The sequence below is a fragment of the Dysidea avara genome, chromosome 4 (assembly GCF_963678975.1).
Source record: "Dysidea avara chromosome 4, odDysAvar1.4, whole genome shotgun sequence".
Classification (NCBI taxonomy): domain Eukaryota; kingdom Metazoa; phylum Porifera; class Demospongiae; order Dictyoceratida; family Dysideidae; genus Dysidea; species Dysidea avara.
The window spans coordinates 42,265,107-42,291,857 of record NC_089275.1 but is presented as its reverse complement, the minus strand read 5'-3'; the positions used below and the strand labels follow the sequence as shown (position 1 = coordinate 42,291,857).

General features: G+C 36.3%; 2 protein-coding genes across 3 annotated transcripts; one reads left to right on the top strand and one right to left on the bottom strand.

Annotated features, from left to right (window-relative positions):
• Positions 1 to 1,320: 1,320 nt before the first annotated feature.
• LOC136254086 (plexin-B-like) lies at positions 1,321 to 25,336 on the bottom strand. Of its 2 annotated transcripts, none has more exons than XM_066046741.1 (18): positions 24,258 to 25,336; positions 24,030 to 24,209; positions 23,097 to 23,225; positions 22,816 to 23,042; positions 21,525 to 21,699; positions 21,371 to 21,473; positions 19,006 to 19,111; positions 18,675 to 18,803; positions 18,418 to 18,625; positions 18,180 to 18,358; positions 17,975 to 18,123; positions 17,802 to 17,919; positions 16,850 to 16,995; positions 16,000 to 16,167; positions 15,839 to 15,950; positions 15,536 to 15,790; positions 2,566 to 2,706; positions 1,321 to 2,146 (listed from the first exon to the last, which is right to left on the bottom strand). In XM_066046741.1, exons 4-18 carry the CDS (start codon positions 22,876 to 22,878, stop codon positions 1,562 to 1,564), a joined length of 2,637 nt encoding a protein of 878 aa, XP_065902813.1. In that variant the 5' UTR covers positions 22,879 to 23,042; positions 23,097 to 23,225; positions 24,030 to 24,209; positions 24,258 to 25,336; the 3' UTR covers positions 1,321 to 1,561. The 2 variants fall into 2 exon arrangements, with proteins under 2 accessions (XP_065902813.1, XP_065902814.1); XM_066046742.1 differs by having other exon boundaries at positions 1,695 to 1,914.
• Positions 3,832 to 11,167, top strand: LOC136252216 (uncharacterized). The gene is made up of 6 exons (XM_066044607.1): positions 3,832 to 4,417; positions 5,440 to 5,667; positions 6,705 to 8,730; positions 8,787 to 8,834; positions 9,966 to 10,000; positions 10,067 to 11,167. The coding sequence occupies exons 1-6, from the start codon at positions 4,394 to 4,396 to the stop codon at positions 10,922 to 10,924; spliced, it is 3,219 nt and encodes a 1,072-aa protein (XP_065900679.1). The 5' UTR covers positions 3,832 to 4,393; the 3' UTR covers positions 10,925 to 11,167.
• Positions 25,337 to 26,751: the final 1,415 nt, after the last annotated feature.

The following is a 26,751-nucleotide window of genomic DNA, read 5'->3' as shown; positions in this document are numbered from 1 at the left end:
GTTGGATCAGCATACAGACCTTGTTCATAATTATAGATTGATTCAAATACTGAGCTGTGAAGCCTGGGATCATCCTGTGTACTATTTCAATGCCAGCTTTTACTAAAAGAAACTCCAGGAGCTACTGTAGAGTGTTGATTTTGCACTTGCTGCAGTACTGCTGTACTGTAAAGTGACTAACATCTTAACTAGATTTGCATTATAACTACATCCTATTCAAAAGGACAAGTGTTGAGGGAGGGTGGTCAACAATTATTAAACTGCTATAGAAATGTGTGTTGAATGTACAAAAAATACATGGTGTAGACTGGCTTTATGATTTGTAAAGGAAACTAATAAATAAAATATGAAAAAATGATATAGTCTTCAAAACATGGCTGATATTAAAATGACAATTGACATACTACCAAAGGTGGTGGTCAAGAAATTTTCACAATGGGCATGTTCTGAAGGCTAGGTCTGTTTGGTACATTTCAGCTGCTTAATAATTGATTAAAACTCACAACAGAGACAAACTACAAATAGGCTTAATCTGTTCAACATGAACTGCTCTACTTCTCCTTTTGAACAAAGATGAAGGCCACTTCAACAAAGAAATAAATTTATTTCTGCTGCATTGTAAACTAGCACCCATAATTTGTGCGCTTTTTGCTGTAGCTACAAACATTAAACAAAGATTTTCATACTCTCCATATATATAAAACAGGTGAATTCATTGGTGTATAATCTGAGCTTTGTTTCAGTGCATAGCTATTAAAATGTGCATAAATTTTGAGCCAAAGAGCCAAAGGCACTCCTTGATCCTTTAGCTACATTGCTAACAACATTTAACGATAACAAAAAAGTTATCTGATATAGTCTATAGCAAAATTTAAATCATATAGAACCGAGAGCCCTAATTTATAAGCTGATTATTGTAAGCAGAGATGTAAGCTACATAGTAGAAATAGTTGGTGCATAGGAAATGGGTTAGGAATTCTGGATAGAATTGTACTTAGCTTACTGTGTCTTTAGTTGGAATACAAAGGTTGTGGCCAGTAAGTAAAACGTTGGTACAAGATTTTTTGAGTTTTATTATAGTAGCTGAAAATTGGTAAGCATTGAATAATTTTTTTATCCCAAAATACTAAGTACATAGGTCTAGCAGAATGAGAGTGGGGTATCATTTCTAACTTTTTAAAATATTATTTTGTTCATTATTAATTAGTCTTAGCTGTTTAGATCAAATGATGGGTGGAGTTGTTGGGAATTAGTAATGTAACAGACTGCTTGATATTGGAGTTGTGCTAGGTGATAGTTAATGTGTATTCGCTAATAAAAATAAAAGTTACACTAACAACACCAACTTATTTTATAGTTAAATGTATTACTCTGTATATTGAACAACTAGTAAGGACTCCTGGCACAGTGTGTAAAATATTATAGCTATGTATAATTCTGCTGTGAGCATAACACCTACTGTACAAGTACAACGAAAAAATATTTTGGAGCATGTGTGCACACTACTATCTAAACATTGACAAATCCTATGTGTTCTACACTGTGGGAAATCATTTTCTGTTTACTTGTTTGCTTTTACCATCATCAGATGCAAATATGCAGTTGAGCTTTGATCATCATTCACATATCCAGTAGTATCAGAATTATTATCTTCTTCAAGCTCTGCTTCAGAAAATTTTTTAATATTTGTTTCACTAATTGATTTCAACCGCTCCTTTTCATCCTCAATATTGTTAACAGTACCATTCACTTCATTAATGTCATCAGTTTCCTTTGTTTTGTAGTCTACAACATAGTTTTCATCTACAGGTGTAAGTATCTCTAAATCAGTGTTCTTTTGTTCAAGTACTTCATCAATAGACTCATACAGGTGATCCAGTCCTGGTTCACAGTACACTTGATGGGTACCATATGCTGGTGAGGAGTACATGGTTAGATCATTCAACATGTCACTAACAATTGGTCTACTATGAGTAGAACATTTCCTACATATCCATACAACAATACAGAGTATGGCAATGGCAGACACAACAAATGCAGCAATAACAGGGATGATAATCATCAACAAGGAAATGGATCCTTCATCATTGCTGGTTGAATAGTATAATCTTCCAACAGTGACATTGAAGTTTCTACCCACATGAACCTTTGTAATACAAAAGCAACTAAGTAATACAGAGCAATCAATGAAAAAAGATTTTAAGCTTATAGTCATATGAATTCTATGAAGGCTCTTTAATTGAACTCAAAGGTGGCCAAAGTCTTTGTGACACAGGGACGTTGTAAAACTAACAGATATATAGATATAGATTATTACGAATCAAATTTCATATAGTAGTAGCAATGTACGTTCAATTGTATGTAAGAGTTTACTTATAAGTACCTCAGTTAAAGCCTTATCTTTGCCCTTGGCCATGGCCTAGAAGAGTTTTACTGTATGCAATATGCGTGCTAATTACATACTGTTACATGCAGTCATGAACATTTGACAAATTAAACAACAGAGAAAGAGTTGTATCCAGAATTACTGTTGACTATACTCCTCGGTATCTGTATACAACTTACCACAACATCGGTGACTACTCCAATATCAAACTCTGGAGGGATACAGGTTATTGTCGTAGCTGTAACTGATATAATGTTACATGTAGAATTGTCAATTATGATTGTCACTTCTTCCTGTCTGACCACATCAATTCTGCTACCCTATGTATGAATGCATGCAGATACATATAATGCCATTGAATTTGAGAAGCTAGTGTAATGTATTAAGGACAATAGCAGAGATGAGGTTTATAATTCTTTATCCCAAGCCATTAAACTAGCAAACATTCTGTTATTTGAACAGTAGATTTGATTGTACAGTTGTAATTGTGCTTAATCAGCTTTGCTGTTTGCTTTTTCCCCCCAAATAATAATCTAATCTAAGTAAGGTGTGCATTCTATTAAAGTAATTTACAGGTTTTTGCAATTGAATTTGTCGCCTTTGTGATTGAATTCGTCCCGTTTGCAATTGAATTCATCGGTTTTGCAATTGAATTCGTCCCGTTTGCAATTGAATTCGTCGGTTTTGCAATTGAATTCGTCCCGTTTGCAATTGAATTCGTCGGTTTTGAAATTGAATTCGTCGGTTTTGCAGTTGAATTAGTTGGTTTTGCAATAGAATTCATCGTGGGGCATACCTACTTTCCGGAACGGGACGGGACGGGACGGGACAATTCCGGAAATTGTTGCTAAACTACTTTACGGGACGGGACAAAACTTTTGTATGCTTTAGAAAGGAATTGTGTCGTTAGTTTTGTGATTTTCATAGTCTTTAGCTATAAAAATTCATACATAGCTACGTGTGGTAACCACTGCTGCTATATATATAGGTTTTAGCAAAGACGTCTATAAAGCCGGCTATTATAGCGCGAGCCCAAATGGAGTGTAATGATGAACAAATAATGCCAGCTCAGTTGCTCACACCTGCAGGTGCAAACTAAGCACGTGGCCTCTGCAACGACAGATCGAGAAACGAACGTGGTGTGATACCAACCCGGCATGGAGCCTACTATCCCTGTGCCCTATTGTACAAGCCGCCACATGCCATATTCTACCGACGAAGCGGCAAGGATCCTTCAAGGAGTTAGTGCAAGTGACGATAGGGTTTGTTGTACTCCACCAGTCAAGCCTAAAGGAGGGGATGTTTTCATATACGTTGCTCAAAGCGAGAGACAGATAAGTAAATTGGAATAGCCTAGTGTATAATATGTCATGATAGCTAGCTATAGCTATAGGCGTTCGGTACATGGTGAAGTGTGTTTGTTGTTTTAGCTGCCATAGGATACAAACTGCTAACCTAAGTTGTATTGGATAATAAATAAATAGGGCAAATGATTACACTATAATAATAATCTGCATGACTGCTGTATTATTAAAACTTCATGTTGCTTTTTTGTGGTGAGATAATAATAGCTATGGTGAATCAGTTATAACTATCAACACCTAATCAACAGTTTTACTATCTTTCTAAACTGAGTAATTGTACTTGACCTCTATAGGTGTATATAACCTCTCCAAACTTTGATTGCCAGACAACGTTTATAACACCTATAACACCAGTAGCGCTTATGAGCTCCTGATAACAAATACCATGATACTGATATGCATAATTACCTGATATACATTATATTAATAGATATAGTTTTAATCTTTCTACCAGATATAGCTGTACTTTATTATTTTTTTAATCAACTTATGTATATCCAAAGATGACTGGCGTTGTGACCAGTATCGGTGGTTCAACAATGGTGTGACTGGTCTACCAAAGAGGAACCCGATTATCAAGAAACATTATTTTCTGACAGACACCTCACATGGACCATCAAAAGAGTTTACACGTGTCGCATACATGCTATGTGATAGCAACATGAAGGTATGTGTTGATCTATTTTGATATTATCCAAAAGGAATATTTTATCACTCCAGCCCCTATCACAATAATAATAACTCCCATTTGCTTGGTAGGCAACTGATTGTATTCTGATTTGCCTTTTATCAAAAATTCCTGATGTTCATTAGCAGATGCCATATTACTCTTTGTACATTGCAGAGTCAATATACTTGTGCTTTTCTCCAAAGCCATTCACATGTATAGGGTTGAATGTATTATAGACACTTCTCGTGTATGCTTGAGATGAGCATAATTGAAAGCAAAAGATTATGGTTATCACACCATTCATTCTTTTGAAACAGTATGTACCAGTTTAACAGTCTTACTATAGCTTGCACGAGCAGTGAGCAGATAAGAATGATTTTAGGAATATATTAAGCTGTCTGTCTCTCTCTACTTCATAAGGCCTCCAACTCCTGAACCAAAGCAGTGTCTAGGTGGGACTTTGGCAAATTAATAGATACTAATACAGCTAATCCAAATATTTTAGTGCAAATTGTTATGTGCCCCTACAGCATCTCTAGAACATGACGGTGTAGAGCAAAATTCACTAATAATCCTAAAGGTATGAGCAATCTCAAATAAACACCAAAGCCATTCAACTTATATTGTGTTGGTTGGTTGAGTGGTAGAGTATATTTTGTTTTAGCAAAACTTTTAAGTGTATGTTTTTTGAGTTGAGTTTTCTTTGAACAGTGAAGCCTCATAATATCCTGCTATTCAAATACATAATTTTCCCTGGCTTGCAAAGTGGTTTGGTGTATGTTTTTAAGTACTTTTGGGCTCAACTTTCAGTAGTACCTTGTTATTATTGATTCACAGCATGTGTTATTATTGATTCACAGCATGTGGGACTCTCCAAGCTGAAGTCCTGCAATAGCACAGCTACGTATTAGGGCAAGCCTTGCACCTTAGAGCAAGTACCACATAAGTATATAACTCTATGTATATACTGGTATACAAATTGCATTTAAGCTATACTCATAGCAGGTTACTATTTGCAGGTTTTGATTCATTATTTGGGTGATGAAAATATTGCTGAGGATTTTCCACATGAAAATCAAAAGAAACACATGGAGAGAAACTACTGCAAGCAGTGTCCATCAATGGTAGAGGCACTGCAAGAAGAAATATCAAATAGTAACCCTTCAGATGTGTACAAAGCTCAAGTAGCATCCACTTCTTGTCATCCAAGCCATGTGAAAGTTTTCATTCCACGAGATGTTAAAATGGTATTGTTTTTTGTGTTACAGGGTAGAATGAGCCTGTTTATTTTTTATATTGTCAACCATGTGCATAAAACTACTAATTACCAGAATGCACTAGGAAAAAGGCATGGGCAATAAAATGGGTGTATGATAAAGTTGCAGTACTTCCATGTCTGCTAGAGTGAACACACTGCTCCATGATCAATAAAATAAGCGTATATAATAATGCTTTATCTCTTTGCATACAGACTCCATGAACCAGTGGGCATCTTAATACAGAAATTAACTAATACTTCACACTGTCTGCTATATGCCCATGCACCAAGTATTGTTTTGTTTGGCATGATCGTTTAGTTTCATTTAGTTAACTGAAACAATACTGAGTGAAGACTAATTCTAAAATTTGTTATGCAAGATCGTTAATACCCGGATGGAGCAGTCACCCTAATAGACAGTCTGCCTCACCCTTTTGAAAATCCTGGCTATGCCCTTGATATCACTCCATTCATTGGATCTCTTGGCCTGGGCAAGTTTAAATTGCAAATTGAGAGGCACATGTGCACAATTGAAATTGCGAGAATAAGAGAACAGGTTCATAACTCAAAGTTGAGGTACAACACATCATTATATCTGATGTTTTTGTCTTTGTATAGTATTAGGCTTTTATCCTCTGCCAAACTCCATAATATAATTAGGTCTACTTAGGTAGGATAAGTTAGGTGGTAAACTTGAATCAGCAATGTAATAAGGCACTTTCCGATGAATATAATGGAAAAGCTTCTGTGAGTGTGAATTGATGTTGAATAACCCACATTTGTAAATGCACAATACATAGATAAACAGATAAATGGTATATTTACAGAAAGGTAATAACTCAAAGGTGGATTGGTGCCTATACTTTAGCCTTACATTGTTGGAGCCCTTTTATATAGCAGCTATATTAATGCAAATTACTCATCAGTTTTATTTGTCAATTTACAGTGGGCTCCATTTACAGTAACATTAAAAGTTATTGTAGAACCAGTACTATTGCAAACTTAAGTACTGTACTTTTCTTACAGGTACGTAACATGAAACATAAGAGTAATGAACAGAAGAGGTTGTCACAAGATTCTTTATTTAATCTCCACGAAATTGCCTATGATCTCCCTCAATTTGTTTGGTTTATTCAAACTTATCCAGATTTACTTTGCATATGTGGTATACAAGAAATCTTGGATCAGCTAGACCGTATCTTACTTATTGATTCTTCTTTGCCACAATTACTATCTTACGATACAACATTCAAGCTAGGTGATTTCTATGTTTCCATGCTGCTGTTTAGGCATGTCATTTTTAAAGAGTCACCTGTAATCCCAGCTTTGTTCCTGATTCACGAGAGAAAATTTCAAAGCACTCATGAAATATTTTTTCAAATAGCCATCAAAAAGGTTCCAAGTTTAGTCAAAAAAGTCTACCCAATTGTCTCTGATGAGGAAAAGGCAATCAACAATGCTATTTCAAGCATACTGTCAAATGCTAAAAGACTACGTTGTTGGAACCATATCTTTCGAGGAGTTAGACACTCACTTGCTCCTAAAGTTCCTAGAACTGAGGTTAAGGGGTTCATTTCAGATTTACGAGATCTCTTTCACAGACCATCTCTTCAAGAATTTACAACAAGATACAAAGAACTGTCATGTAACTGGCGTAAAACAGTCCGTGATTATTACAATAAAAATATTCACCCGGAAGTTGCCAAATCTATTGGAAGATGGGTATTGGAGGAACAAGGCATTTACAGCTCTTTCAGCGGAGTTAGTAACAATCAATCCGAAAGTTTTAATGTTGTAATGAAACACCTTCAGGAATGGAAGGAAGTGCCAGTTGATAGCTTAGTGCTTACATTTTATTTTCTCCAGTGTTATTTTATGAATGAAATTTCAAGAGGAGTTTGCAACCAGGGTAATTATCACCTCCATCCATCCTTTTTGCATTTATTGGAGCAACCGCAAGATATGGAATTTATAAGTGGTTGTGTACTGCCAGAGGACATCGTTAAGTACATTAGAGAAGGATTCAGTGCTGATAGTCATGAGGACATGGCAGCAAATTCAGAGGGTGGAAATCAGAAGAATGACACTAGAATGTTACCTCCTCTAAGCCAGACAGCAAGAGCCAAAGCTTTACTGGAAGCAGGAAAGATTTCGTTTGATCCAAAGCTGCATCTTTTCAATGTTCTTGGCTCTGGAGACAAACCTTATGTTGTGCGACTTTTTCCTGCAGAATACTGCAGTTGTCCTTCCAAGGGACTGTGCTATCACATTATCGCTGTTAAAACAAGCATTGGAGACTCAAGAGAATCAAAGGGTGTTACGTTAAATCTCACATCACTTCGAAGAAACACCAGGAGCCGTGGTGATAAAAGATCTGGTAGAAAACGACCCCGTGCAAATGATGTGGATCCAGGTGATAGTGACGAAATTAAACAGAGCCCCAAAAAGTGTGCACCTGAAATCAAAGATGGTACACCTGAAAATTTAGATGCAGTTCAACATGAAAATGATGGCAATTTAATCAACCTCACGGAGAAAACATCAGATTCTTATACACATGAAGATGAGTATGTATCAGATGACGAGGACAATTCGTTTAGTATACCAACACCATCCCCAATTAATAGATTTCAGGATTATGAAAATGCTCCACCTGGTGCTTCAATGTATCATGACACACCAATAGAAGTATCAGAGAAGATGCAACATGTCGTTTTAGAGAACAGTACTATATTTGACCAGCCTCCCATGGGTCCGTTGCATACACTAATCCCTGAGCAGTTGACATCTTATCTACCATCTAGCTTTTTACATTCATATGTTGTGACAACATACAAGGATAAATTGAACCTAGATAACCTTTTCCATCAGCACAAGGAGCCCATTCCTCTCATAATTGTAATTTTGGCAGAATCACCTGATGACACCAATAAAATTTATGAAGATGTGGTAAATGACCCTGAAACAGTACAAGCGACCCTCAACGTATTGCGAACAATGAACCCTATCATAGCCAATCTACTGATAGACTATTTTGAAGTGGAAAAGTGGGGTATGTTACCATTGAAGCTTACCTGTAATTTTATGCACATCATTTAAATTTTACAGAAGGAATTCCGGGACCAACATTTGATCCATCAGTAAAGGCAAGCAATGGTAAGAAGCTTGTGGCATCACAGCATTCTATTAAGTGGTAATAACATCTTAACAGTTAAATGTGACCGGTCTGCGAAAAGGGCTCTTATAGCCTTTCCAAATATCCAAGTTTGACGAATTGTGATCAGCTAAAGCCATCACCTTGCAATTACACCCACCGGTAGTGCTATGTTAGGAGTTTACAGTGATGGCTTGTATCTTATTCACAAGCTAAGCTATGGGTTAGCATATATATATCTTTTCGTAGACCGGGTCACAAATGTCTCTAACATAACCAATGTCTTATATGTACACATGTGTGTGTACATGCATGCATTTGTGTGTGGGTGATATCAAGGCTTTGTTTGTTGTTTTCTTGTAATGTTAATTACACGCTCTACTACACCTTCCTATGAGCTTATACAGTACCATAAAGGCAAAGTCATCTTGACTATCTATCAGCATTTTATAGATTTTTCTTACTAGATTCTGCAAAGATTTAAATGTCTGTTTTGAGAGTACAACACTCCATATATATTGATTTTGTATTAATAGAGGGAAATATTCATAAATGTATCATAATAATATATACACCCTGTACAGTATAATTGTGATTCTTGTGCTATTGCATTGCATGCACTAGCTACATCTATATTGATGTCTATGATGGCACTGAAGATAACAAATTACGAAGTGTATATTTAGCCGGTCACCGGTCAAAGATCGCAAATTTATTTAGCCGGTCACTACTCTTACTATCAAACACACTAGTTGTATGAAGGTGAGTTTTATGGTGAGTTCGAGGCGTGCTAGGGTTGGAGGCCACAAAGTGGCTGTCCCAGCAAAGCCGGTCCAACCCTAGCCCGCCTCGAACTCACCATAAACTTGCCTTCATACAGACAGTGAAAGACTTGGTTATGCATAACAGGCAAACCTCGGTTAGTGTTAGGGTCAGGTTCAGCTTTGGTCGGTTCTTCACCGGGTCTCTTTCTTTAGTGTAATATATTATACCTTTTGGTGGCACAATTTTTTCTAAGTTTTTTTATTTGTGGTAACCGGCTAAATATCAACAATGAACAAATTAATGCTGTATTTGTGACTACTTTTCAAGATTTTAATGTTACATGTACATCTGATACTTATGATATATAGGTTTAAAGGTGAATGCACAAACTGAGCTGGATAAGGTATGTGTTTTTATAATTATCAGTGTTCTTATTATACAATTAAATTTACAGAGAGAAAGTAAACAGAGAGAAAGTAAAATGGAGTCACATTATGTTGGAGAACCTGCTCATCAAAGTCCTTTAAATTGCCTGAATGAAGCAGCATTTCAGTTAGCTAAAGCCATCCGGGAGAAGAATAGAAAAAAATCAGCATCTGATAAAATGCTTTCTGCCAGACAACCAATATTTGATGTCTCGGAGTGTGAAGATAAGCAGGAAGAAACAGCTGTTGACATTTGGCTGGAAGATTTGGTTTTGTTTGAAACTGACAAAACTATTGTCGAGTCTCCCAACTCTTGGTTAAATTCATCCATAATTGATGCAGCACAAACTATTTTGTCTAATCAATTTCCACACATAAATGGCTTTCAAAGTGTAGGTTGCGGACAAGGAATGTCATTCAATATCATGAGAGGAAAATATGTTCAAATTTTGCATGATGAGCATAGAATGCATTGGCTTGTCATTACAAATATTGGCATAGAGGCAGCAAATCATGTGTATGTGTTTGACAGTCTGTTCAAGAAAACCCCACCAAGCATCGATGAGCAGATCTGTTGCATATTAAATACCAATGAACCAGAGATTATCTTGGATTTTGTTGATTGTCAAAGGCAGAATGGATCACATGATTGTGGATTGTTTGCCATTGCGTTTGCCACCACCATTTGCTTTGGTGGTCAACCTGGCAAATTCTTATATGCTCAATCAGAAATGAGAAATCATCTACTACAGTGTTTAAGCAATGGGAGTATGGAGGAATTTCCTAGAAAGGACAGAAGAACCAAAGTGAAGATTGCAAATAGTCAAGTGATTAAAGTGCATTGCATTTGCAGAATGCCGCGAATGACAGATATGATAGCCTGTGATACCTGTAAAGAGTAGTATCATGCAGATATATGTGTTTCCTTACCACAAAGCCTCGATTTGATGAAAAAGAGAAAATGGACATGTGAAAAGTGCTCAAAGCAATAATGTATTGTTATCCAAAGGAAAGAGTAGTTGTAACTGTACATATGGAGGGAAATATATATATGTATCATTGATTGTAGCGTGCTATTAGATCTATACCTATACAACGTATGTATGTTGTATCATGTTGACATTGAGTAGCTTAGCTTGGTTTTATTTGAGAGGGGTCATTCACACCAGCTTTGTTGCATGCAAAAAGGTTTACTGTATAGAGTACTAATTATATATGGCTACTGCCATAACTACTACTCAAATCTGTGTCTGATTCTGTACTACATGATAAGATCCTACAAGAATTATGTATATGAACCAACTTGGAAAAAAAAAAGATGCCATTTTTTTTGTTTTTTTTGCGAGTCTCATGATATCCTGATTCCCAGAAACTACTAGGTGGAAGACCTTTTTGTATCCTGGAATCTGTTAATTGATGGATCAAATGTTGGTCCCGGAATTCCTTCTGTAAAATTTAAATGAAGTGCATAAAATTACAGGTAAACTTCAATGGTAACATATCCCACTTTTCCACTTCAAAATAGTCTATCAATAGATTGGATATGATAGGATTCATTGTTCGCAAAACGTTGAGGGTCGTTTGTACTGTTTCAGGGTCGTTCACCACATCTTCATAAATTTTATTGTTATCCTCGGGTGATTCAGCTGAAATTGCAATTGTGAGAGGAATGGGCTCCTTGTGCCAATGGAAAAGGTCATCTAGCTTCGATTTATCCTTGTACGTTGTCACAACATATGAATGTAAAAAGCTAGATGGTAGATAAGATGTCACACTGCTCAGGGATTAGTGTATGCAACGGACCCATGGGAGGCTGGTCAAATATAGTACTGTTCTCTAAAATGACATATTGCATCTTCTCTGATACTTCTATTGGTGTGTCATGATACATTGATGTGCCAGGTGGAAGATTTCCATTATCTTGGTCATGAAATCTGTTAATCTCTGGAATCGCTTCAGTTTTTAGCTTCTTATTGGTCTGCCTAATATCATCACTTTCGTACTGAGATACCTGAGGACGCTTTCTTGGTGGAGATAGCTCCATGACTTTCTCATGGCCCAAGTAATGAATTAATGCCTGCAAATACAAAAAATACACCATTACAACAGGTGCTATTTGTACTTGTTTTTATAACTAATGTTGAATACTTATGCACATTAGCACCAGACATGTCCTCAAGCACATAAAGAGTCTGATTACTGATCAACAAGAAATGCTTTAATCTGCATGTACTAACATGTTTTACTTAGTACATCACTTTAGCAATGAGCCAATGTATGGTTGCTCCATACTCGAAATATTTGTTAATTAACTTTTCAAGAGTCCTTTAAATAGATAAGAGTGTTTAGTCATCAGACAGTACGATAGTACTGTCTAAGTAGGGTTCGCCTATAACATCGACGGCGCCCGCCAAATTGTTGCTGCTAAAAAGCAGCCCAGAATATTACACACAGCCAAAATCACCTTTATGGAATAGTTATAGTCCATCTAACAATGAATGAACCGTTTAAATCAAGAAAATGTTTACAGCAAGCCAAATATCGAATTTTAAAAATCGCCAAATTCTGGATGTTTCGTCTGCCTGCCAGCTTGCCTGCCAGCCAGCCAGCCAGCCAGCCTGACCACAGTCGCAAGGCTAGAGGCCAAACAAAGCAGCGCACCGCCACCATTTTTTGCCACAATATTAAACTCACTGGTGACATGTGCCTTTTCGGGTTCCGACGAGTGTCTGCCTTCTGCGCTTTACTTTTCCTTTTATCTTCAATTACGGATCGTCTTTCTTCTTCAGTCAAGGAAACCATGCCAATGTGTTAATTACTTCAAATCGACACTTTCCATAGAGCAGCCGTATTTTGGACACCATGTAGAATACATTTTTAACGGCTTACGTACTGTAAGAAGAAATAGATGCCTAGAATAGTCTATAGTGGCTAGCTAAACGAGCAAGTGGAATAACAACACGCTGCCATGCTATATACTTAGCTGTGATAATGATCACTTAATAACGAGGATGGTTGTGAAAGTTGGGTTCCAAAATTTATGTAGGTGGTTAGTAGTAGATATGCAAAGCACACCCATTTCCCACCAGAAATTTTTTTAATATCAGCATAGATTAAATTTTGGTAGATTTAAATAATCTTATTCCATATGTTTGAGTGCTGTATTAAGGCGACTGTTATATTAGAAAGACAGAAAAGAGGAAGGGGTTAAACCTATTTAAATCCTCTCGGAAAATCACTTCAATGGACAATGCTTAAATGAAATGAATGCTTAAATGAAGTGACCATCGCCTTCGTTAATTTATTCTGATTACAATAGTTATACATTAAACTTGCAACCCTTATTATTGTTGTGATGACCCTAGCTAGCTATTGGCCTACTGCATCAAAAAAAAATCAACCATTAGTGCAATAATGATGTCTATATGGATCAACACATACCTTCATGTTGCTATCACATAGCATGTATGCGACACATGTAAACTCTTTTGATGGTCCATGTGAGGTGTCTGTCAGAAAATAATGTTTCTTGATAATCGGGTTCCTCTTTGGTAGACCAGTCACACCATTGTTGAACCACCGATACTGGTCACAACGCCAGTCATCTTTGGATATACATAAGTTGATTAAAAAAATAATAAAGTACAGCTATATCTGGTAGAAAGATTAAAACTATATCTATTAATATAATGTATATCAGGTAATTATGCATATCAGTATCATGGTATTTGTTATCAGGAGCTCATAAGCGCTACTGGTGTTATAGGTGTTATAAACGTTGTCTGGCAATCAAAGTTTGGAGAGGTTATATACACCTATAGAGGTCAAGTACAATTACTCAGTTTAGAAAGATAGTAAAACTGTTGATTAGGTGTTGATAGTTATAACTGATTCACCATAGCTATTATTATCTCACCACAAAAAAGCAACATGAAGTTTTAATAATACAGCAGTCATGCAGATTATTATTATAGTGTAATCATTTGCCCTATTTATTTATTATCCAATACAACTTAGGTTAGCAGTTTGTATCCTATGGCAGCTAAAACAACAAACACACTTCACCATGTACCGAACGCCTATAGCTATAGCTAGCTATCATGACATATTATACACTGGGCTATTCCAACTTACTTATCTGTCTCTCGCTTTGAGCAACGTATATGAAAACATCCCCTCCTTTAGGCTTGACTGGTGGAGTACAACAAACCCTATCGTCACTTGCACTAACTCCTTGAAGGATCCTTGCCGCTTCGTCGGTAGAATATGGCATGTGGCGGCTTGTACAATAGGGCACAGGGATAGTAGGCTCCATGCCGGGTTGGTATCACACCACGTTCGTTTCTCGATCTGTCGTTGCAGAGGCCACGTGCTTAGTTTGCACCTGCAGGTGTGAGCAACTGAGCTGGCATTATTTGTTCATCATTACACTCCATTTGGGCTCGCGCTATAATAGCCGGCTTTATAGACGTCTTTGCTAAAACCTATATATATAGCAGCAGTGGTTACCACACGTAGCTATGTATGAATTTTTATAGCTAAAGACTATGAAAATCACAAAACTAACGACACAATTCCTTTCTAAAACATACAAAAGTTTTGTCCCGTCCCGTAAAGTAGTTTAGCAAAATTTCCGGAATTGTCCCGTCCCGTCCCGTTCCGGAAAGTAGGTATGCCCTTCATCGTGTTTGCATTACAATTCTTCATAAACAAAACGGTTCCAAGAAACCAACCGTTCATTAAGAGATGAATTATTTATGCCGTGGAGAGTTACACTTGAGACACTAGAAGGTAATTGAAGCTGGTAGTACGCAAAGTTGATAGCTGTCTGACAAGCTAATTAGCTTGCTCGTGAGTGACCACACCCATCGTGAATGGCGCAGTAGAGTTTGGAATGTTGCTGGAGAGGCTGTCGAGGAAGAATTATTGCCTTATAAAGAGTTGTTTACTACTGTTGTACTTGAACAAGTTCTTGTAGCAGCTGCTACATCATGTTTTCGTGTTTGCTCCAGCTGCCATTCTTGTTACGGACGAATTTAACTGCAAAAGCGACGAATTCTATTGCAAAACCGACGAATTCAATTGCAAACGGGACGAATTCAATTGCAAAAGCGACAAACTCAATTGCAAACCGGACGAATTCAATTGCAAAACCGACGAATTCAATTGCAAACGGGACGAATTCAATTGCAAAAGCGACGAACTCAATTGCAAACGGGACGAATTCAATTGCAAAGTCACCGAATTCAATTGCAAAAACCTGTAACAGGGCTCTGTATATAAATGAATGGGCTTCAAATTTATTGATTAACTGACATACTCAGAGCCCAGTGAGTGGGACCACTGCATGTATACTTAAAGATAAAAATTAATCTAGATTCTATTATCTGTAGAACATCAAAAAGAAAACTATGGCATCATGATAAGGTTTAAAGCTTAGACCAAAGTGTATAGACTGCATCAATATTAGTTCAACACATATAGTTTTACATAACATTTGCAAGATGACTCACTGAAATCATTAATGTTTTATTAGATCCTGGTTGATAAGTCACTATACTACTGAATCTATTAAATTCAGGATCATCAACTATTTCAAGTTGCAGTGATGGTCGCATATGAAGATTTGTTAAGCCAGGGACACTAGCAGCAACCAAGCTGTAATGTAATATCAGTACTCCATTCTCCACACCAGATATTAGATCAGAACTTATAATAGGAAAGGAACAATACAGTATTGTACTGTCTTCAGTGCTACTCAAACAATTCTAAAATCAATCACATAAAATAACAACACTATGATGAGTGGCACTTACTGTGTTATATCTCATCACTAACATGTCATTAGTTATATTAACAATATCAATAACCATATCAATTTGCACCAAGTTAAGATCTGTACCTAAGAAAATTAGGTCAATGCCTCCACTATATAAAAGACATGTAGAAAGTAACACTAAAGTCTGTGGCTACATACCTTTTGATAATGCTGCGGGTTACCAGAAATGATACTTCAGGATCATCAGAGTATTCAAAATCATCATCTGATAGAGCTTCACCATTGTCTATTCTGAAAACCACTTTACCAGAACCACTCATTGGTCTTGGACCAGCAACGCACTGCACAAATGTACTGTTGAGTGTTCTATTAACAAATATAAAAATGCTCTTTTCATGTGTGACAATAGTTAATGATGTTGTGAAGTGGTATAATGGTTGTGAGTGGATGTTTAACTTATTTCGTACATAATAAAATAGCACACCTTTAACAGAAACTTGTTAACCAGATGTCTACATTTCGATAAAATGTAGGCCAAGACTATATAGTTTACAGTGAACCAAATATAGAATAATTTGAATTTTATCAGAAAAGTATGTACAAGTACATTCCTGTAAGTTACCATATAATTTAATAACATTCTATATTACTAATTGTTGAAGTTACAGGTCTTGCTGTAATTGCATGTTGCTGTTAACTTCATTCTCGTTGTATAAGTGGTTGATTGCAAAGCATCATTATCTACCAAGTGTTTTAAAGGATTGAAATGAACAGCAATGCATATTCTGTTGTGTTTAACTAGAAACATTATATTAATACTGGTTTACAGAAGAAGGACAAGGACATGTGCCTCTTTTGAAATCTTGTACAGCTATGAGCTTGGTATGAAATCTTATCTTGCAACAAAGTTCTGATATCACATGATAACAAATATTTTCATATACTTTTTGTTTTGAAATTACAAACAATTTTAAAGATTTGAAACTTTGTAATGAGTCGTTGACCCCTCGATAGCTATAGATCCACAGACACAAAATGTACAACTTACCGTACAATAACAATGCAAGGTATCTCAACAATGTCTATCCTAGCAAGTGATGGATCACTGATATTAAAATTATTTCCAGTCACATTTATGACTATATCTCCTGACCGTGGAATCTTTGTTGGGTAGAAGCCAGAAATTGTGACCTCCTACAAGAATTTGTTATTTCAAACTGCAGTATGCACCAAGAAAACTTATTTATAAATCCAACCACAATTACTTTAGCTACCCATGCAACATTCATAATTGCACATGTTAAACTGTCAACACAATCATATTTTATTGTGTGTGGTTGTTTGTGTGTGTTATAGCAAAGCATCAAGTAAAATTTTGGTGCAAATTTTTAATGTGCAATTGTAGATGTACATTTTTTCCATGCTGTTTATGCAAAGGTCACTAGTGTATTGAAATCACCTAACTGCTTAGCTAATTTCTTTTACACAATAATTATTTTCTTGATATCAGAGGTTACTAATAAACCTGTAGCAGGTTACTATAGCATACTAGACAGTATAATCACATTGTAAAAACTGAAGTGTCCTACGGACACCAAAATGTCCCAATATACGCACCATTATCAACAGTGGTTTCTGTATTGGGACATTTTGGTGTCCTGTGTTTTCACAGTGCAATGGTCTATCCTGTGGTTGTTTCAGAAATAGTCTTGCTGTTAGTTTACTTTCTGGACAAGACATATAGATGGAGTTGATACATAAATATTATGGAGTGGCAATAAAACTACAAATTTGCAACGTATGTTATAATATTATCTCAATATTAGCAGCCACAGTTTGAAACACTTAGAATGTGCTGAAAAGGTTTCCACTCTTCCTCAGATGATATGAACTTAAAACTACCCAGAATTAATTTTCAGTCAGCCAGGTAATCATTTTGTGAGTAGCTCTCACCCACATTTCTAGAAACCTTGTCAGTGCATTCTAATTGCATGTCTTACTGCATATCTGAATCCATTTAATAGAACTGCATGGCCAGGGCCTTCATCACGATTTATTTTCATTGTTATATTAACTTCAGAATTAGTGGTACTGTTTCTAGTAGTAGTGCATGTAACCCTAAAGAGTTTCATTCTATGCTTTACACACTCATGTAACCAAAATAATCATTTACCCTATTCCAGGTTGATAGCTATCAGCCTGTATCACACACTGAGCTCCTCCAATAGTAACAATGAGTATGTCATCAACTACAACTCCCAAATCTGTTCCACTGATTGTTACATCAGTTCCTCCTTGATATGGACCAGAGTTAGGATTAACCTGTTCCATTAATATAACATTATTAACTACCTGCAACACTGTAGTATGGTACATACCATAGTGATATTTGGTAAAGGACAAGTACTACTGGTAGTAGTAAATATACTACCATCAGAACAAGACTCCATTATTACACAACTTCTGTTACACCATCCACAGTCAAGCATTAATGTGTTTGATACTGACAAACATGATGAACACCCTCCAGCCAAAGCAGAACAGTTATATAGTATTACTATGAAAGAGAAATTCATTATCATTCACTGTATTGTAATAAACATGTACAGTGTGTACCATTTAGTGGGTCAACTTCATTCTCCAGTTCATACACTAAATCTGGTCTTGTCCACCTCACATCGATTCTGCCTCTGATGTATTCAACTTGTGAGAAACTGTTTGGTCTTGTGATACAATGTATGACATCAGGTCCTACATGTTCAGCTCGCAGAATTGACTGTAATCCATTGTATGATATAACACACTGGTATCGGTACTCTTCATGCTATTCAAACACTATATTCTTGTGATTAATCAAAACAATGCTATCTTACAGGAGCTGGCATGTTCATGACGTCTAATGGCAAAAAACGTGATGTTCCAACTGGTTGCTGATAATCACTGGCAATGCCATGATGTGGGCTGAGGATTACTGGGCATGCTGTTATAGTGTCTCTACCAGTCTAAATAAAATGATTAATAGGACATCACTGATGCAACACTATACACAATGCCGGAAATAGCACCCTAAACGAGGTTGGATAAATACAGTGTATTACAGTAGATTAGGGCACCAATAGCCTACAAAATGTTTTAATCTGCCTATAATCCCGACCAATATTTATGACCCTTCTTTTTAGCACTGATGCTAGTGTTACTACTTACACTAATCCACTCAGGTAGTCCTTCACACTGGTCATTGGATGAAGTACACTTCTTATCATATAAACACCATCCACACAAATTATCAGATGATAAACAAGAACTACACCTGTGTCATTGAAGTGTAATATCTAACAATGTACATCTAAAAATATACAGTTATGTTGTGTAGCTTACACACATTGCACATGCAATATATCATACTGTGTTTTATCATACTATGTTTGGGTCTATACACAATTTGCAGGAATGGTGTCTTGACGTTTTTAAGTAGGTATTTTTTTGTACCACTTTTAATAGCAGGATCCACCTTACCAGTGCACTGATGTATTTTGTTTTTACACATGATATGGTTGGATGTATTGAGTTGTGTTAACTAAGGGCCTTCAGGGAATCTACAGTCCACTACTACATGCTGAATATGAGAGGTGGAATAATTGAAAACCATCTTCTAAAAGATTTTACTACTAGTAGGTGAAACGTATTTGCCCACCACAACCTTTCAATGTTTTATGACTCATAAGGTGGAGTCTATTTTGGCTTGAGCACACTTCAAGATTGTGTTCAGAGGTTTGTTTCAGGCCGTTGTTGCGTGTTACATTCTTTCTAGCAGCGATACAGTAAGTTTCTATAGCAAAATAAATTTTTTTAGGCAACTTCTTTCCAGTCCATTTGCAAGACCATTTTCCCAGTCCGTTCCGTAATTTAGTCATGTCCGTGCCCACATGTACTATTTTTGCAGGCCCAAGCACTCACATAATTAGCTAACAATGCCATGTGCAGTCACATATTAAATGCTACAGGAGGCAGAAATTTTATGCATAGCTATATATATATACTCAGTAGCTCAGTTATAGAGCTAGTCGTGTGGTCTTCTTTCTGAATTGAGAGTGAGTAGCTTTGTTTTTATCTTTTTGCTGGTGACCCTGTAGCCGAGTCAGTGCAATGTATCCCTTGAGTATAATGGACCTTCCAGCAGAGTTGCTGGTCTTCATTATTTCGTTTCTGGGTCCATGTGATGCAGTAAAGTTGCGATGTATCGAAAAGTTTACGTGTTTTTATTGGAGTTCCTTCACTGTGGAGAAAGTTGGTGAGGCCTTATTTTGACAGTCATGAAGAAGCCTCAGTCATTGAATTACTGCAGGAGTGTGGAAAGCACATTAGATTGCTATTGTTTATTAACTGCATTGTGTCATTAAAGTTGTATTTGATGTTGATGAATTATGTAAACGTCATAGATCTCACCCTGCTAACAGAAGCACCACTGATTTAATACAACTAGAGGAGATTTTGCAGCATCTCAAGCACCTTAAGAAATTAGCAGTCACGTGGTCAGGAATGAAGTACTCGGTTAATTCGGTACTGAATTGACAATTAGCTGAACTTATACTCCAGCTGCCACCAATCTCTGGGATATTTGGGAGCAATGGTATTGGCGTGGATGAATACTGGGTATAAGCCACAAAATGTTAATATTGTGCATGTTTAAGTTAATGATTACTTTGCTTGGTTGCAAGGCTGTAACAAACACTGTAGAATTATCGTTTGCCCACGTAATAATATCTAATCAATAAGCTTACATGACAACTACCTCAAATCAAGCAATGATGTTTATCATGTTTGTGCTAGTAATAGCATGAGTAGCAGTGAAATTTGGGATAAATACCACGAGTGTTGTATTGGAAATTTACCATTTCCAATACAACAAGAGTGGTATTTATCCCAAATTTCACTGCTACCCATGCTATTCCCAGTTAATACCATACTCGCTGTATATATGCATGCTGTGCATTAGCGTTGCTATGTACGCAATTTGTCACTATGTACTAAACACGTGTCAACACTAATTGCGCTACATTGTTAACATAGATTCTAGCCAATGAAATTGTAATTACAACTTTTTCACTGCTACCAGTGAAATACGGGATAAATTTCACTGCTACTATTGTGACTTTTGTATGGGCAGTGAAACAGGTATGGTATTAAGCTGTTTATACAATGAATATTTTGAAATTTGATTGAACTGAGATCATCACTTCTCAATCAAACTGCACAATTACTGTGATATTTTAATATGTATCACAACAGTGAAAATTCTAAAATAAACTTTTCTAGTATTGGTATCGGCAGATAATTTCAGTACAAATACTTGTAACGGATATATCGGTAAAAAAGTGGTATCAGTCTACCTCTAATCTGCATACAGGATTGGATTACTGAACTGGACTATTGGACATGAACAAACTTTAACTATTCAATCACTACATTCTAGAGGTCTATATAGCAGCAAGAGTTCATTAATGTTATCAATATTTTTAATAAGGCTGCACCATTTTTACCACCTGGGTTGTGATATGTGTTGTCTTACTTAGTATGAGCAGAGCAATTGAAGAACGAGAACCCATCAGTGATGGTGATGAAGTTGATGTTACCAATATCTGATCTCAAGCTGAAGTCCACCACTATTGTGTCTATATGTGTTAGTGGTCAATATACTACTCATCATTACTAGTGTTACATACCAAAAATTCCATCACTGAACTGATCTACAGTAAAGGAATAGTTACAAGTCAAATCAGTAAAGTCCATTCCAGGAATCAAATTCCCTTCCACTACACTAGATCCAAGATGTCCAAACACACAATAATAACTCTCATCAGCCAATGGAGGAGGTATCAAGTCTGTTGTTATGTGAAACTGCAATTTAAGATATAGCTATGATGTGTGCACATTCAATAAACAAAATAACTTTTTATTACAAAAGTGAAATCAGATACATCATAGTCAACAGTAATGCACGTAGCTTGCCTAGAATCATTGAATCATTTTTTGCCTATTTCAACTGTTGCACAAAAATGCTATTCCAATTTAGTCTTATGTGATAAAGCCATTGGCATGCTACAAATAATAGGATGACTCAGTATAGTACTGAAAAATGCTGTACACCTACTGTAATACTGAGGTTTGCAGTTGTATTTCAATTGTGTAACAACTGAGAAGGCTGTGAGCATAATTATTGTGCAGTAGTTTAGCACATGCCATCTTGTAATGGGTGTGGTGGGCAAGGGCAGTACATCTAACCCAGGAAAAGGTATAGTCATAGTTTTAGCACAGGAAACTGGGTTTGCATCATTATAATTGTTATGCTGAATGTTACACAGTCACATCTCACACTACGTGGTTCAAATAGAGGTGCAAATGTTAGTATGCTAAAAGGCACTGTAACATGTCAGACCAAAACAGTATCAAACAGTGAAAAACGAGAGAAAAACAAACCTGCCATTATTGAGATTTGCTAGTTAGTTAAATTGCAGCAACATATCTATAGTTCGGATTGCACTGAGGTACATTTGGGTTTGGTTATACCTAAACAATACTGCAATGGTGCCATGAGTTTTGAAAGTGTTCTGATTTTAGGCTGTTGTGAACATTTTTCATGGGAAAGTACAAAACTTCATGATCCCTACTATAATAGTAATACTACTGTATTGTTGATGCACAATAAGCCCTAACCTATTATTATTATTATTATTATTGTTATGCATATTATGCTATTGAGCAGTGTTAAAAAGTTTAGCCTCAGTATTATGCTTTTAAAAGAATGATTAATTGATTATGCACAAAAGGTAACTATTTTATTGGAGTATCAGTACTTCCTGACTGCTGAATTAGAGTAAATGACTGTTTTATTACAGTATCTCAATCTATTTCTGTAATCAACTAAGAAACATTTATGGAGCAATAATAGTCTGTACCACAAATGATTGTTTTCTTTTTGGTGTGTGCATTGAAAACCTTCAATAAGTGCACTACCTGATAACTTGTCAGCTCAACTGGCAGAGTATTAGGTGAGATGGCAAAGTTTCCGATACACATGTCTTCCTGTTTATCCACCTTCTAGTCTCGGCGTTGTTACTACATTCACTCCTACAGGAGCACTTCTTCTCTATACTACACCACCCACACAATGGTTCCATACTAGCAGTACAACTAGTACAGTCTCTCAATGACTGGCAGTCTTCTACCAGAATGGGAATCACCTGGTAGAATAATAATATATGAGATTGTCCATATTGTGATTATGTGTTGTGTACCTGTTCATTGGTCAGTCCATACACATAGTCACTACCTAATGACCATTGTAGTGATATGATGCTAGTGTTAGTGACAGATTCACTATTGTATCTCTCCAAGGTACTAATGTCATGGTTCCTGAATGAGTACTATATGGATAACATTGAAAATATACAGAGAATTTTCAGTAAAATTGGCACACAACAGAACTAGCACAATCAAAACCTATAGACCTTATAGTAAAGAGTATTTATCCTTATAAAACATTGCAGTCAATCTCACCTCTGCCTTTGCAAAAAAATCTATGAATCTACTATACATACTGCACATGTAACCATACCAATTGGCATATACAAAACTTCACATGAGCTGTACTTTCACCTTTATGAAGAACACAGCACATTTTGTTTAATTTCCACTCTCTGCCAATGTTAGAGTACTGACTACAACTTTTTATAAAGCTAAAGGTATGAACAGTCGTAAGTTGGGTACACTATTTTGAAGGCAATAAATAGAGGTAGATAAATGAGAACAGTGGCTATAAGTTCTGGCATTGCGGTTGATATTATTGACACAGAGCACGCGTCAAGGTATTCTATAGTGTGAGCTAATTCCTGAAAAAATAGTTTAATGGAATGAATAATGGTTAACAACATTGTATCCAACTAGAAATTTAGCAAATTGTAAAGGTATAAAGAGCAAGCATATACAATTTAGCTTGATCACCAGTTTACAAGTTCAAAGAAAAAGTCAAACTTAAATTCACACTTCCATAAGTGGTGAAAACTTTGATGACTCATAAAAGTTGGATGTTAGAATGAAAGGATTTTTAATACTTTTAGTGGGTCACGTGGTTTTCCATTTCAAGATTATATCTACAAGAAGTAAACATAAACACAAAGCAGCTAGGCAATGGAGGTAGCTATTAACATGTAGTACAAACATATCTATACCTTAAACAATCTTCCATCACTAGTTCCAATAAACATCAGTAGTTCTCCCTCCACTTATACTATCACTGATGATGTGAACTGTGTGAGTTCCTCATTAACAAGTGGTGTGGACACTATTTCATCTCCTCTGAGTGCCTGAAGACTGAACTCACGATCAGATTGAACGTAGAAGTTGCAAATCTACAATGATAAGTAATAATATGCACAAAATTAATAATGAAAACTTACAGTTCTTGACTCACAAGGATGCTCTAAAGAACTTTCATCCCATACTACTCTTCTGTTTTCCCCAGCAGCACAAGCAGTTAGACTGTTATCCATGGCAGTGTTAATATCACTGAGACTGTATGTACACACTCGACTGGTATTACTTAAATCAAGTAGAGGTGAATGTACAGTCAATACAAGAGTGTTGATACCACGGTTAGGAAAATTTCTCACAACAGCAGCACCAGCAAATGCTTGGGCAAATGGTCCATTGTTGTTCACACCACAAACCAGTTTCACCTCATATAGTGCTCTAAACAACTGAGACCCAGTTGTACTTGCATCATCTAATGACTGATCTGTGGACTGATTACACACACGTAAAATTCTGATGCTACTCCCTCCATCACCTACTATGTAGTAGGCAAAGTTATTGGCTACAAAGCCAGTGTGAAAAATACGTTCACTTAGTAGGTCTTCTGTCAATTGATACTCTCTTGTTCTATCAGTCACTATTGTTCCACCATTAACACTGTACTGACTCAGAACCATGGGGTATTGTTGTCTTGCCATTGAATTATGTGACACGCCAATATACACATCACTTTCAGATTCTCCAGGAAACATGGCCACCGGATCACTTCCAAATGTAATGCCACTACTGCTGAACGTTGGTCCAATTAATACATTATTAAAATCAGTTACATTATAGGCATTGCATGACCCATTGCTAAAGCAAGATATTATGTTCTGTCCTCCACTAGTCAGTGATAATCCTCTCACATTCTCCCTGTGGATCATGACCTCATCCAATTGAGAGAGGTTGGCTGACAGTCTGTAGATGATGCTCCTGCCTGCAGCGATGACTTCGTCGTTATTTGTAAGCAACATCGAAATTAAATCTTCTTCCGCGGGAAACGGAACTGGTTGAGCAACAGAAGTCGTTAAACAACAGCACACTATCCACAGAGTTGCTGTTAACAGTTCAGCCATGACACCCCGCATAGCTACTACTTTACTTTTTACTCTCAAGTTTACAGACTAATCACTGTGCCAGTATCGATATTCAGGGTGTGTCACATTATGTATGTCACGTGGAGTACACAGTACAGCACATGACAAAATTAGCGCATGCGCAAAGCTATCGAGATGTTCTAATAGAGCTTTCAGCTAACTCTAATAAAGAAGTCAGATGCATGTAAGATGGTAATGAATAATGAGCCGCCCGCCCGTAGGCTTACTCTCCTGATCTGTTTATTTGGTATTAATTTTGCTTTCATAATCACAAGTATCTAATCATGCTGAAGGTCCACTGGCATCCAGAGCCAGTGGCCAGGAGTAGCTAATAATAAAATGTTATCACTGGAATGGTGCACTCACATTGTAATTCCCGTATTTAAGTCTGGTGACACTGAGAGAATCGGTTACAAATTACCACAATTGTAATTGTAATTGTAATATGTATAGCTACAGGGAGTAAAATTGATTTTCAGTGGAGCCCTGCGCATACACATACAAATTTTATACAAAAAAAAATATTAACTACTGTACTTATTATTACAAAATTACTCAAAATTGAACTAGCTATAATTACATACAACACAAAGACAAACAAAATAAAATTACAACACAACCAAAAACAACAAGAATTGAGGTAAAAATTTTAAAATGATGGCAATGTGGCAGTCTCAGAAACACTTGCTGATAAATTTTTCCATAAAACCGTCCCATATCATCGTTCTTCAACACTTAAAAAGTACTTGAAGAACTTATCTATACCAAAATTATTGACCATCTCAACAAGTTTATTTCACCTGCACAATTTGGATTCCTCAAAATAGGTCTGTAATTTAACAGCTGCTTATTGTCTTCAATAAAGTATTAAATACTACTATACATCAAACTGACATTATTTATCTGGACTTCTGTAAAGCGTCTGACAGTATGTCTCACAATCAACTCCTGCTAAAACTAAATTGACTTGGTGTATCAGACATGTGGTTTAGATTCTACCTCCTACATTGTCAACATTGTGTAAAGATACACATTCTTCTTGTCATGGATTCCTCAGGGCAAGCCTTCTCTATTTCTTGTGTCTATACATTAACAATCTACCAGACCTTGTATCGACTTTGATATTATTTGAATATTAATTTTGCAGATGACACAAAGTGCTTCAAGACAATAACTGATATAAATGACAGTCTAGATCTGCTCAAAGGATGTAGATATTCCTGATAGACAGAGTATCAACTCTAATCTATTGTTCAATCTCTCTAAAATTCTATTCATGCTCACCTGACAACATCTCACTTTATATAGGCAACAATGCTTTGTCCAAAGTTTCTACTCATAGAGATCTGGGTATCGTTATTTCATCAGATTTAGATTGGGAACCCCACCACCTGACCAACACTGCATAATTTCAAAGGCTTACATAATGTTAGGCTTATTATGACATTCCTTTTCAACATGCATAACAAATTACAACTATATTATATAATGTATATTACTT